This window comes from Ctenocephalides felis, unplaced genomic scaffold (genome assembly GCF_003426905.1).
Source record: "Ctenocephalides felis isolate EL2017-DRISC unplaced genomic scaffold, ASM342690v1 CF-g0.4_SCAFFOLD_01886, whole genome shotgun sequence".
NCBI lineage: Eukaryota > Metazoa > Arthropoda > Insecta > Siphonaptera > Pulicidae > Ctenocephalides > Ctenocephalides felis.
Window position 1 is genome coordinate 78,281,204 of NW_020538040.1, and position 15,092 is coordinate 78,296,295.

A 15,092-nucleotide genomic window follows, 5' to 3' on the forward strand; every position below is an offset into this window, starting at 1 on the left:
TGTTGAGTAAAAAAATTAAAACCGAAACTGACATGGCTTTTGCTAGTGCAATCTCTCTTGCTTATTGAAGTCGCGCTTGCGACAAATGTTTAAACTAAATGTGACTAAAATGTACTAGCAAAAACCATGCGTTTTTCGGTTTTTATTTTTTTACTCCAAAATTTGCAAGTATTATACCATTTTACAATCCTGATTAAATGCGCTAACTTTTGATGAAACTTGCCAGCACACCTTAGTACTTTCTTTTATAAAGAGGAGCCTCTCAAAATAGACCAATTATATTTTTTTTTAAATTTATAGTTCAATAAAAAGTCCTAATACTTGAAAAAATGGGGCAATTTTGTTAATGTTTTGATTTGATTTTGTTATTCGGTTACGGTTCCAAAGTTTAAATAAACAAAATTAACAAAATTAATAAAGTAACCAAATTAACCGAAAAGTGGCTATAATTTCACCAGAGCCCTATGCTGAACTTAAAAGCTCATATTTTCCAAACAATGTGATTTTTTTGTCTTTTATTTGAAGACAGTTAACATCATTGACCCTGCTTCGGCTTGACGTCAAGGTCTATATATTATATATTATATATATTATATATATATATATATATATATATATATATATATGTGGTGAAATTTATATATGAAATAATTAGAGTGTTTATAAATTAATGAATGAACTTGAAAAGGCAAAAATTAAACGTTGTAAATTTAGTTCGCGACGATATCGAGCGCTTTTTATGACCAAGAATTCACTTAACGTTTCAGAGGTTTCTAAACATTTTGGCTTATCTTAGAAAAAATTGATGTATGTGTGTGTGTTCGCAAACACGGATCAACTGATTTGAATAATTAAAAAATATTCGATTCCTACTGATAAGGAGACGTGCTGATTAGTTTTTGGCAAAAGCAGGTCTAGCCGTTTCGGAGATGCGGGGCAAAAAGTTTCAAAAATGGTATTTCACTTGTTGGGATAACGGAGCGTCGGAATTAAGTAATTCAAAAAACATTTTACTTATATTGACAAAATGAATAGCTGGTAAAAGTTTTGTGAAGGCAGGTCTAGCGTCTCCGGAGATCCTAGAAAAAAAAGTAAAAAATAATGCGATTTGGCGGTTAAAAATAGACATTAGACATATGTACATTGTACTATTTTCGTTTCGTACATCGTATGTACTAATTTTGTGTACATTTACGTATCAATGTTTACACGTTAGACGACTACGCGGCGCTTACGCAATTTGATATTTCGACTCCAAATCAGGCATGCAGCGCGAATGCTTAAAAAAATGTTCAAAATGTTCAAAAAAAAATCAAAGTCAAAGTATATAAAAAATCTTTTTTTGTGGCGGGATTTGCCCACAGAGTAGCGTTCCCGGTTCACACGCTGCAGGTTCTGAGTTCGAAACTCCGGCAAGAAATTAGAAAAATATTAAGGAGTTAATTTGGAATTATAATAGAATTGTGAATTGTAATAAAAAATATGTATGTAAAATAATCAGAATGTATAAAAATTAAAGATTTAGAATTAAAATGAATTGAAGTAAAGGGTATAGAAGATAAAATGAGAAGTATAGTAGAAGAAGTAAGAAGTGTTTAGAAGAAGAAATGAGAAGATAGTAAAGAAGAAGAAAGAAGAATGAAGAAAGTTAAGAAGTATGGAAAGAATAGGATTATATGAAGAAGAAGATAGTATGAAACTGAAGATAGGTGGCTAAATGCTCAAGCAAGCGAGGCCAATAAAAATATAAAACTAGCTGTAAGTGGAATTCTGTCTTAAGGCAATTAAGGCATCGTTCCTTAAGGCAAATTGCTGGAACTTCCCGTACCGCAATTCAAAATTCGAGTAATTAAAAATAATCAATAATAATCAATAAAAGTTGATCAATGATTTGAAACTTTTAATAGAATTTCGAACCATATTAAATGATTCTATCTTAAATCATTTATTTTGAAATATTTTGGAAATTCTGAACTTGTTTTAAAAGCTTTAACTGCATAAAGACGAAATATCAAAGCGCGTAAGCGCCGCATCGCCGTCTAACACGTAAACATTGGTACGGAACCCATAGGAATGTAAATAAAATTTATACTTATTGCTAAAATCTCTATAAAATATCTAATTATTTGATGTGCATATGTCTAATGTTTATTTTTGACCGCCAAATGGCTCATTTTTTTACTTTTTCCTCCATATCTCCAAAGTCGTTGCACCTGCCTTTCCAAAAATTTGAACTGTTCTTCACTCAGTTAATACAAATAAAATGTTTTTTGAATTATTCAAATCGATCCGTTCTCTTAAAAAACGAGTTACCGTTTTTGGCACTTTTTGCCCCGTATCTTCGGAACGGCTAGACCTGCCTTCGCCAAAAACTAATCAGCACGTCTTCTTATCAATATGAATCGAATGTTCTTTGAATTATTCGAATCGCTTCATCCGTGTTTCCGAAATCGTCGACGAAAATTTGTATCCGCACACACACACACACACATACACATACTAAGGTATGCCAAAATATTCAAGAACTTCTGAAACGTAAAGATATATAAAAATTTTCATTTTCGATTTTTTTGCGATTACTGTAACTTGCCCTTCGGAAAGTTAAAAAAATCATTTTTTTAAATTTTCAAAATTTCTCAAAAACCTAATTTTTTCAAAGTTTTGCAAAGTTTTTTTTTTAAATGTATTAGTTTTTGATACGAAAGTTCCAGCAATTTGCGTTAAAGCATGATGGCACGCACCACTAGTTTTTAATTGAATTCGTCAATGTTAATATGAATCTAACCTTTCTCAAAGGCTCGCTGATGCTGGCACCAATCATAGGACAACGTCGTTCGCCGTGAATGGCGCACTTCATGGTATGACGCACGCCAGTCTCTTCTATTAGATCGCAGTAAAAGGTTTCCTTCTCCCACATAGCTGGAAGGATTTTCTTGTGGCTCAAACGCTGAACTTCTGGAATCGAAGCCAAGGGAGGCGGTCCAGCAAATATACCTGGAACAAATACGCGATACAAATTCACTTATACCGGCACATATTAATATTAACAACAAATGAATTGGCCAATACCATTCAAATGTTCTTAGGCATATCATAGATATAACGCTTTATGATTATGAAACGTATCCCCTTAATTAAAGCAAAAGCTTACTTTAACAATGATAAAACTTGTTATATGCAGCGTAAATTTGTCACAAACTAGTTGTGCATGGCATCGTTCCTTAAGACAAATTGCTAATTTTCAAGACAATTGCTAATTTAAACATGTTTCGAAAATGTCGAAAAAATAGATGTTTTAAAGAATTTTCAATTTTTTTTGAAAATTTTTGGACAAATTTTGAATATTTTGAAACTCATTCAAATCGGTTTTCCATACTGTCAAAAATGTTTTGAACTATATAAGTGAACTTTGAACAGTATTTATCTTGGTACAAAACCTATAATAAAGGAAACAAATATTGTACTTAAATAAAACGTTCCAGCATAGAAAAACAATATAGGTCCAAAGACCTATGCAGTCAACGTGTTAATAGAAATCAAATGTTTTTTGAACCATTCAAATCGGGTGATTCGTACTCCCGAAATAGTAGACAAAATGCTGTATCCGCACATACATACATACCTGTACACACATACATACATATATCGATTGTTTCTAAGGTATGTCAAAATGTTGAGAAAACTTTGAAACGTAGAGATATACTATGAAACAATGGTTTAACTTGTAAAATATTAATAAAATTTAAATTTAAATAATAATTGAATCCATTTTAATTAAATTTTGTTTACGGATCATCGATAAACAAAATATGCAATTAGCAACATTAGCAAATATACAAAATTTACAATAAGGAATATGCATCGATTTTCATTACACAAAAGTAGTGTTGAAGAAACTATAGAAATATATAAATTTAAATTCATAAGTTAGTGTATAAATGGAAGTACTTTATACAAAACCGATATTTCAGAAAATCGGTTTTCGAATTTTACTTTTACCAGAAAATCGGTTTTAACCGGTTTTCGAATTTTATATAGAAAATCAATTTTCGCTCGAATATTTTGTAATAACAAAAAAATTCCCGCAAATTTAGTGCGGTTTAAAGCAGAATTTGAATTTATTTATTGTTCAATTTTATGGATAGTAAACAAAATTATTTTAATTTTAATTAGTAGAACAAAAAAAATAATAGTTTATCTGGATTAAATAACTTTGAAAATAATCATTCGTTATCATATATTTATATTTTATGATAGCGGATATATATTTTCATGATAGTGAAAGGGAAGTTCTTGAATAATTAAAAATAATATATTTTTAAATAAAAAAACATTTATTCATTATCAATTGAGCTAAACCCCGAGTGTTTTCTATCCCGAGCATGTTTTATTAATTAATTTTTAAAAGTCTAATTATTTTTTTGTTTAATAAAATATGATTTTAAAAAACTGAGAATTATCGATTTGTTACTCAGACGTGTCCTTTGTTTACTCACAAAATTTCAAAAAATAGAAAATACTCTCTCACCTCCGACCAAGCTAGACTTGTTTTTAAAGCCTGATATATTAATTCGTTAGTTTCTTGTTCTTTTATTTGTGTCTTCTAAGGCTCAAAACTCTTTTTGTTTAAGTTTGAATAGAGAAAGTTAATTCTTCAAGAAGTCACACTGATTTAAATTAATATACATATTGGTATAAAAATTTAAATTAATATATAAATTAGACAAAAAGATAACACAAAACCTTTCTGGAAACCATAGAAGACTGATAAGATTTCAAATGCTATCAAACCGATATGATTCCAAGAATCAAAACGCTTGAAACTATCTTTTAAATTTGGCTATATTTGTCATTTTCCATTTATACAGTTAAAACCGACTTTTTCTGCTAAAAACCGGTTTTCAAATTTCATAATTTTTGCCAAAAAACCGGTTTTTAAAACCGGTTTTTGAAAACCGACAAACCCTAGCTTTGCGCATATCTACTGATGTAAGACACCATATCTTTATTCACCAATGATGACATATAAGTTATTGTCGAAAGTTAATATTAAGAGCTAAAACTTTCAGATAATTGTTTTTTATCAATTTGGAACCGTTTGAGCCCTTGGGAGCAATGAAATTCGAAAATGTCCATATTAAGCATAGCAAGCAATTAATTCATAACTTCGAATATTTTCACAGTGTTCCTATTATATATGGATTCAATTTAATATCAAATATTTAGCATTCTTTATTTGCATTTATTACGTTGTAAGTATATGCATTATCAAAACTAAAAATGTTCTTATTTCACTAAATATCTATTTACAATTGATTCTTTATAGACCATTTTTCAAGACTAGACAGAATATGATATATGCACTCATAACATCGTTTTTAAGAAATTCACTATTTTTTACTAGCATCAGCCTCGAATACTGCAACCGGTTTCACGTATCTGTACTTATAGCATACAATGTATATTCACTAATAAACAAATATATAGGACCGAATAATACGTACCTATCAATTCGTCGTTCATGAGTGTCATAATGAGAAAATACAAATATTTATTACGTTTGTCACGAAATCTTTTCGTGTTGTATTCAGGCCGGAATAACTTTGCTACCCAGAGCTGGACGAACTCTCGATCATCTGGTTTGCTTAATGTGGGTGCCATATGCCGAAGAACGGAGCTACATATAATAATATTTAAAGCAATCAAAATTATATTTATTCAAATTGTACAAAATAAACTAATACAAAGAACAAGTACGAATGCTACGTAGAATCATTTACGTATTTCTTTGTACCTTTATACCAATCTATTATTCATCAAAATTACAAAATTAAATGTCAATAGTCAAAAATAGTAAAATAAATTGGCACCCATAATATTGAAACTCCTCATCCACTTTATCAACTGGTATGTATGTCGGTCCACGTATCCATTGTCGCGGTATTTTTTGTAAATAAGTCATTTTTCATATTTTTATGGATTTGTAAAAACTTGAAATTTAATTAGATATATTCAGTAGTAATTCAATTGTTTATTTTTTCGCGAACATGATGGGTACCGAAACAAAATATTTATGCTGGTAGCGCTTTGCATGTTTTCTTATACCAGTACCATTGACATTATACTACATCAAGGATGAGCAACGCTGAAATAAATACTTCTTCAAATTTTGTATTTTTACTGCATTAACATTGTTCCCATGCTAAGTCAATGAATGCTTTTGACTTCATTTTAGTTCAGATTTTTGAGTTTATGAAAAAGCTTAAATTTTATTTAAAAAAACAATTTATTTTTATCATGCGTTGTACAACCGTAACAATTTATTTTGATTTTGTTCTTTATTCTAATTTTTTAAAAACGAAATTGAAAACTATGTACAACTCTAAATTTTCACTCTCCTGTTTCATAATTAGTTGTCCAATCATTTTTTATATAGTTCGATAATCGATCAATTTTCGTCTTTTTGAAAACGTTTTTAATTGAAATTTTATCAAGATTTTTTTGAGCATATAGAAAAGCTAAAATTTATCCGTTCTATCTTTTGTTGTTTAAAACAATTCTTAGACGCACTAATTCAATATAGTTATCTGCGTGAAATTATCGATGGATTTTCGCATAAATCATTGATATTCAGATTGCAGGCTTATTCTATTTTACAAATATTTCCCAATGTGCATAAGGAGTACGTAGATTTTGAATGTTTTGTAGAAGGAGCAATCTAAGCAAAAAAATGTAGATTTTAATATTAAAATCTGAAAAGAACTGTTTTTGAGAGTAATCTGGATTTTATTTTTCAGAGTTATTGAAATCTCACTCGATTCGCTAAGCGTAGCAAATCGAGAGAGATTTATGACATAAATGTTATAAGTAAATGTTAGTGTTTTAGCGCTGCAGTGGGTAAATTATCAATGTAATTTGTTCTATCTGCCTATTTAATTTATACCACATATTTCTACGTTCAGAATTAGTTATTTTTTATACTAATAATTTTCTAGAAATATTTCTTGTGACTAAACGTTTGCGGGTTCAACTAGTATATATATAAATAAGTATAAAATTTTAAAATTTAAATTGGTCTGTGAGTTAAAAAGGTTGCTCGCCCTTGTACTCCATGGACTGCTAGTCGAGCGTAAAATAAGTATCAAAAGATAGAAGGGGACTGTGACGTCACTTAATAAACGAGCGTTGCCGACAATCGGGGACACTCCCGATTGATTAAATGTCATATGCCATGCCATATTAACCTAAAATTAAATCTGGTGTTTGAAATTGTTAAATTGTTGTAAAGAAAATAATCAGTGCATGTAGTTACTCTGGTTCCTGAAACACTCCCAAATGATTAAACGTCATATGCACAGATCTTATAATATATAAGCCTATTTAAACAGGTGGATTTGATTTAATGTACATTTATTTCATAGGGGCAATATTATCAATATCAAAATTTTTACGAAATTATCGGTCCACGCAATTGCCATTATATTATTGAAATAAAACAAGAACAAAAAATATTTGAATTAAATTAACTATTATGATATACAATACATTATAACATAAAATAGTTACTATTGTTTATACAAGTTGAGAGTATAATGCCAGTGTATGCCACTATATGCCACTATATGACATATGGCATTTAATCAATCGGGAGTTTTTCACGATTGTCGGCAACGCTCGTTCACGGAGTGACGTCATAGTCTGTCAGTTTTGACACTTTATAAAATGAAAAACATATGACCACCAAGTTTGAAAATATTAAGATAGTTATAGTCATTGTATGAAAGCGTTTTTCATAATTAGCAATAAAATTTATACCACTGCGTAATTTAAGTCTTTAGCTGTGGTCTATAACTCCTAAAGCAATAAAAATGCATTTAGTTTAACACCATCAAGTTTTGTTTTACATCCGCCCAGATCACTATTATATTATATTGGTACCATCTGATAGTATAAATATGTGTACCATCTTATATTTTCTCAAATAAGTAGTAGCTAGAAAATCGTAAATGTGTATTTTTTTCTTTTGTTTGTAAAATGCACAGATGGTAAATTGATTTACCAGCCTTCCCCTACTATTTTTAATTATTTTATTCATGATTTTTGTCTTGACACAATAACATAATTTTATAACCCCTTTTGAAAGGGTTGAACCAAATTGCGGAACCTTCTAGTCTCTTAATACAAACAAATTATATGAACAAGTAAAATGAATAATAAAAATTTAAAAAATTGTGCTGCTCATATTGAATGATTAAAAAGGAAATCTGAAATATATAATGAATTAATCGTATTAATTATATATTTCAGATTTCCATTAAACCATTAAAAAGCCAAAAAAAAAAACAATAATTAGTAATATTCAGGATCTGCATCAACATCAATGTCCGTTGATTTCACAATACAGTTCAGCATTCAAATTTTCAACGATTAGAATATTTTGAAATAATTAAAATTTAAACAGGTGCGTCCAATATATAATAAATTGATGAGAAATCACGAAGCAAATAGTACCGACTTCAATAGCATATAAATCTTCAGATGTTTTAAAATATTTTGAATTATATGATATACCTTATAATTGTGTATGACACTTAGGGTAAGTTATAGTAATCGCAAAAAAATCGAAAATGAAAATTTGCATATATCTTTTCGTTTTAAACCCTTCTGAACATTTTGGCATACCTTAGAAAAAATGGATGTATGTGTGTGTGTATGTAGGATGTATGTGCGCGTGTGTGTGCGGATACAAATTTTCGGCGACGATTTCGAGAACACTGATCAACCGATTTAAATAATTCAAAAAACATTCGATTTGTACTGATAAGGAGACGTGCTGATTAAATTTTTGGGGAGGCAGGTCTAGCGGTTATGGACTCTCAATAAAAATAAGTTAAAAAAAAATGCCATTTGGCGGTCAAAAATATTCATTGGACATATGTACATCAAATTATCAGATATTTTAGATATTTTAATAATATGTACACATTTTGTGTAATTTTTCTTTGGGTTCCGTACCAAGATTTTTAATTTTAAATTTCACGTACGTGGTTCAAATAAATGTCCTCGACTTTTTCGACAGTATGGAATAACTGAATTGAATAATTTAAAAAACATTTGGTTCGTGTTGGTAAGGAAACGTGCTGATTAGTTTTTGGCCTATGCAGGTCAAGGCGTTTCGAAGATACGGGGCAAAAAGAACCAAAAATTGTAGTTCAGTTTTTGAGAGAACGGAGCGTCTGATTTGAATAATTCAAAAAACATTTTATTTGTATTGATTATACGAAAAACTGTTAAAATTTTTGGAAAGGCAGGTCTAACGGTTATGGACTCTCAATATTAACTTCCTGTAGGGTAAGTTATTGTAATAGGCTGAAAATCAAAATTGAAAATTTTTACATTTCTCGACGTTTTGAAGGTTTCTGAACATTTTGGCATACCTCAGAAAAAATGGATGTGTGTGTGTATGTATGTATGCATACAATTTTTCGGTCACGCTTCCGGGCGCACGGATCAACTGATTTAAATGGTTCAAAAAACATTCGATTCAGGTATGGAGCGCAGGTATGGAGCGCAAAGGGTGTAAAAATGGTCTTGCAGTTTTTGGGAGAACACATCGTCCGATTAGATTAAATTAAAAAACCTTTTGCTTGTGTAGACGGTGTGCAAAAAATGGTTTTACAAAAAATTTCGTTTGAAAATTTTCAAGAAAAAAATTTAATTTTTAGAAAACTCAAATTTTTGAAATTTTTCTAATCTATTTGAAATTATTTAAAACAATTATTGATTATTTTCATTGTTATATTTGCTTTCACTCATTTCAGCATATGTTTTGGAATAAATAAATTAGCAATCGTTTTTTATTAAATTTTGAAACTTGTTTGACAATTTATCCAAAAAGCTTTGGCATACTTGATTTTTTGAAGTCAGTTGTTTTAATGACGTACTAGGCATTTTTGTTTTGATTTTTTTCATGTTTGAACTTTAAATTATAGTAGTATGCTGCAAGCACAAAAACAAATGTGCTATGAAAATTTTCGTATAAAATTCTTCCAAATTTTTTTTTCAAAATTTAGAGTTATAAATACCGAGAAACAAAGTGAAGGTAAGTAAAATTCATTATAAGAATATTGTATTTTCACATAATGTATTTTCAAATTTAATTTTGATTTTTTATTTTTTTGTAGTTTTCAATTTTATGCCAATGACAAATGTCAAAAATGATGACAAATCTCCTACAAAGCTTTTTTCTTATTTGAAGATACTTCAATTTAAATATACTACATCTCACTGTCATCTAATTTGACTTGACTTAATTCAGTTAAAATATTTAGTGGATTTATTTTTTTGATTACAACTTGACATTAATATTTTTAGATTTGTATGTGTGTATTTGCTAGTTTATCCGATATTGGTTTTCTTATGTAATTTTTCTCTATATTGTTTAATTTTCAATCATCAATTATATTAAGAAAGTATTTATTAAAATTAATTTAAAATAATGAAATTTCGTATTAATTCAAATTTTAGTTGATATGTTGTTGTTGATATTTAAATATTTAGAATGATAATTATATATAATAATATTTAAAATAGCATTTCCATACGCTACTAGTTCTATTAATATTATTTCCGTAGTTCAGCACCATGGGGTCCAGGAGACATACGAGAAAGGAGGCAAAATTATGGAGGAAAAGTTCGTCTACCCTATCTGAAGTACTGACTCGCGAGGCGAAGAAGGTAATTAAAAAATAAAATTAATATATACTAATAAACAAAGATATATCAATACAATTAAAATAACATCATAAAAACGAATACATGAATGCAGTATGATAGGCATTCACAAAGACTTCGTAATTTAAAATGAAATCAATGAAGAATTATATTGAAAAATAAATATAGATTTCAGTTACCACTTTCATAGATTTTTACTGGAAATTGAGATAGCAAAATATTTTTAGTATAAATAGCCCTTATCTAAAAGCATTAGAGAGTAATAAGTAATATTGAAAATAAATCACAAAAAATCGGATAATTGTTTAGGTTGTCATCTATAAACGTTGTTATAAGTCAAAATATATTGCAACTCATAATACCCATAAGTTCTGACTTTGTTCAAATAACTACATATATATATATATATATATATATATAATTATTATTATTATTTTCGCAGAAACGTGCCGCGAAAAATTCTGGAATTCATAGGAAGTATCGACTATCCCCCGAATTAGCCAAATTAATAGGTAGTAATGAACCCGAAACACGCTACAACGTAGTTAAGCTAATCTGGAAACAAATTAAGGAAAGAAATCTCCAAGATCCCGAGAACCCTGCTTATATTGATTGTGATGAAGAGTTTGAAGAAGTGACCGGGTTGGTGCGTCTGAAAGGTTTTACAATTATAAAGTACCTCAACCACCACTTTTTAGAATAGATCATCATATGTTCAGTCTTATTACAACTAGTGTTAGAACGAAATATCGAGTACTGAGTGAATATATACACTATGCTGTCAATGAATACCTCTCACCGACCTATTATATATGCAACCAAATCCAATAGTCTCCATGGATGGTTATACTGTTCGAAGAAGCATCAAAAACCGATCTCAAATCAAAAACCGAACTATGCTGTCAATAGTGAGAACTTTGGCTATTGATAGATATTCGTCGATAATGATAATTTCCTTCGACAGTACTTAAAAAGTATCGAAAATATAATCGATAAATACCTCTCACCGACTTATTACATATGCAACCAAATCCAATAGTCTCCATGGATGGTCATACTGTTCGAAGAAGCATCAAAAACCGATCTCGAATCAAAAACCGAACTATGATGTCAATAGTGAGAACTTTTGCTATTGATAGACATTTGTTAATATTTATAATTTTCTTCGATAGTACTCACAAAGTATCGAAAATATAATCGATGACTATCTCTCACAGACTTATTACATATGCAACCAAATCCAATAGTCTCCATGGATATTCATACTGTTCGAAGAAGCGTCAAAAACCGATCTCGAAGGGTCATCAGACTCAAAATGTATTGCTCAAAAACCCCAAATGAATAGGACCACACTCATAAATAAAGATGTACCAAATGTACATGTACTATATGTTTTATTGTACCCCAATATTTTATAAAAGTATATTGAATACAATTGCATTACTATATTGTGTTACATAAAAAAGAAACGAAGTATAATTATTTAAAAAAATAATAACTCAACAATTTCAATACATGAAAATTTTACGTAAAAATTCGAAATGTAATTGTTTCAAATAATAATACTTAACAATTTCAATACATGACAATTTTACGTAAACAAGAATCTTAATATAATCACTCCAATAATAATACTCAATGATTACAGCATTGTAGTGATAATTATATTTCCATTTTTATTCATGTAAAATAATTTTGTATTGAAATTGTTGAGTATTATAATGAAAAAATATGGGTTTGAGTTTCTCAGAATCATTTAAACTTTAAATCCGAAAATTGCTATAATATTATTTTACTCAACAAATATTGCAGTTTGAAAGTATAGTATCAGACCATATTGTTCCAACTAAAAATACTTTTAACTATTATATAACTTGTCATTTCTTTCTGAAAAAGTATCGAATATGAAATTAGTATTGAAAAATTACTGTTTTAAACATTTTAAAATATTGAAAATGATTCTGATTTAACACACCATATACAAATAATATAATTAATTTTAAGATTGTAATATGATTCTTAATGAGTTTTTGGTCTTTCTTCCACATCCGTTTGATTTTTATGAAAAGTACTCAAAATTCGATATTGAGTAGCATCGATACTTATGCCACGATATTATTTTGGCATCGATATTTGACTGATGTACTTGTATACAAAGTAAACTAGCTGTAAGTGGAATTCTGTCTTAAGGCAATTAGGGCATCGTGCCTTAAGGCAAATTGCTGGAACTTCCCGTACCAAAAATTATTATTTTTTTTAAAAACGATTAAAATTGGAAAATTGAAAAAAAATTACTTTGAAAAAATAAGATTTGTGAGAAACTATAAATTGGACAAAAAATTACTTTTTTTTAAAAAAAAATTTTTTTTTAATTTTTATTTTTTTTTTAAGAAAAATGTTTTCTTTATTTTGACATATTTTGGAAGATCTAAACTTGTTTTTCAGAGCAATCGTACTGCTTTAACTGCATAGAGACGAAATATAAAGCGCGTAAGCGCGGCGTCGCTGTCTAACGGGTAAACATAGATACGGAACCCATAGGAAAATAAACAAAATTTATACTTATTGTTAAAATCTCTATAAAATATCTGAAAATTTGATGTGCATATGTCTAATGATCATTTTTGACCGCCAAATGGCATTTTTTTTTACTTTTTTCGTTATATCTCCGAAACCGCTAGACCTGCCTTTATGAAAATATGATCAATTTTTTATCTTGTCAATACAAGTAAAATGTTTTTTGAATTATTAAAATCGGACGCTCCGTTCTCTTAAAAACTGAGTTACCGTTTTCGGCACTTTTTGCCCCGTATCTCCGGAACGGCTAGACCTGCCTTTGCCAAAAACTAATCAGCACGTCTCCTTATCAATACGAATCGAATGTTTTTTAAATTATTCAAATCGGTTGATCCGTGTTCCCGAAATTGTCGACGAAAATTTGTATCCGCACATACATACACACACGCACACACACACACACACACACACACACACACACACACACACACACATACATTTTTTCTAAGGTATGCCAAAATATTCAGAAACCTCTGAAACGTAAAGATATATAAAAATTTTCATTTTCGATTTTTTTGCGATTACTATAACTTACCCTACGGGAAGTTAAAAAAAAAATAAATAAAAAATAAACAATATTTTGCTGCGATTTTTTTTAGTACTCAGTATCGATATTTTGCCGTGATACTTCTAACACTAATGACAACACACTAATAATAACTTAGAATCTTTTGTGCCCATTATTATGCTCATTAAAAAAATTGATCACCTTTTTTATTTATGATTTTTATTATGTTATCAATATTATATTGATATTGTTAATTAATTTTAACTTAACGAAAAAATTATGTGTGTTTGCGTATATGTGTGTGTGCGCCGATTTTGAAAATTCAAAAATTGAAAAATTCAAAAATAGAGGGAATAGTGTTATAGACCACGCACGAATCGAATCTTTTTTCAATTATTAAATACGAAAAATTAACCAACATATGAAAGTTACATGGTGACCATATTTTTTCACATATTAACCGTATGCTGTTTTATTACAATATTTATTAAAATTAGAGCTTTTATTTTTATAACACAATTTGGTAACTTTTTCTAAATCCTGATGTTGACATTTACAGATCTGAAATGTTGAGTTTCGAGTGACACGATAATTTTTGTTAGCAATTTGATTGTATACAAATTAGCGAGATATAATGAAATTTAGTACATACCATACTCCGTCATTTTGTATTCCAAGGCATACGACACAAATCAGTTAATCTGTCTCTCAAACCGCTCGACCTGACTAATCAAATTAAATGTTTTCTGAATTATTCAAATCGGATGTTCCGTTCTCTCAAAAATTGGATTCCCTGTCATTTGGAATCGAATATTTTTTGAATTATTCAAATCGGTTGGTCTGTGCGCCCGAAATCGTGGACGAAAAATTGTATCCACACATACGCACGCACACACACACACATACATACATCAATTTTTCTAAGATATGCCAAAATGTTGGCATAAAGATATGCAAAAATTTTCATTTTCCATTACAATAAAAATATCAAGATTTATTCACAGTAAGATATTCTAATGAATAACAAGTAAATAAATTGATTAGGACAACTACAAAAAATGTAGGTGTATTTAAAACTGATTTTTCGCTTTGTAACCTCAGTATATCGAGCAGGACTTATTAATAGATGACTTTTCGTACTTTCTCCGACATAAGTCCAAGCTATTCGAATGAATTATCAGAATCTCAAAAATATCTACCAACTGCACTCGGCAACGTGCATTCGGCAGAAAGTTAATTCTTAAATAATATTTAATATTTAACAAAATGATTA

The 15,092-nt window shown here is 29.2% G+C and overlaps 2 protein-coding genes across 4 annotated transcripts in view; one reads left to right on the top strand and one right to left on the bottom strand.

Annotated features, from left to right (window-relative positions):
• Positions 1–5,654: 5,654 nt before the first annotated feature.
• The window catches only part of LOC113378719, a 120,466-nt gene continuing 111,028 nt past the window's right edge, over positions 5,655–15,092 (bottom strand). For all 3 annotated transcript variants that reach the window (XM_026619283.1, XM_026619284.1, XM_026619285.1), the window contains one exon: positions 5,655–5,677. The gene's annotated coding sequence lies outside the window, so the exon portion shown is untranslated. The remainder of the gene's footprint in view (positions 5,678–15,092) is intronic.
• On the top strand, positions 10,645–11,437 carry LOC113375394 (protein TRI1-like). The gene is made up of 2 exons (XM_026615330.1): positions 10,645–10,737; positions 11,177–11,437. Exons 1-2 carry the CDS (start codon positions 10,645–10,647, stop codon positions 11,435–11,437), a joined length of 354 nt encoding a protein of 117 aa, XP_026471115.1.

Excerpts from the sequence above, each read along its gene's own strand:
- LOC113375394 (XM_026615330.1), top strand. The coding sequence starts at position 10,645 with ATGGGGTCCAGGAGACATACGAGAAAGGAGGCAAAATTATGGAGGAAA. Across the intron at positions 10,738-11,176 it reads TGACTCGCGAGGCGAAGAAG|AAACGTGCCGCGAAAAATTC; the intron begins GTAATTAAAAAA and ends TTATTTTCGCAG.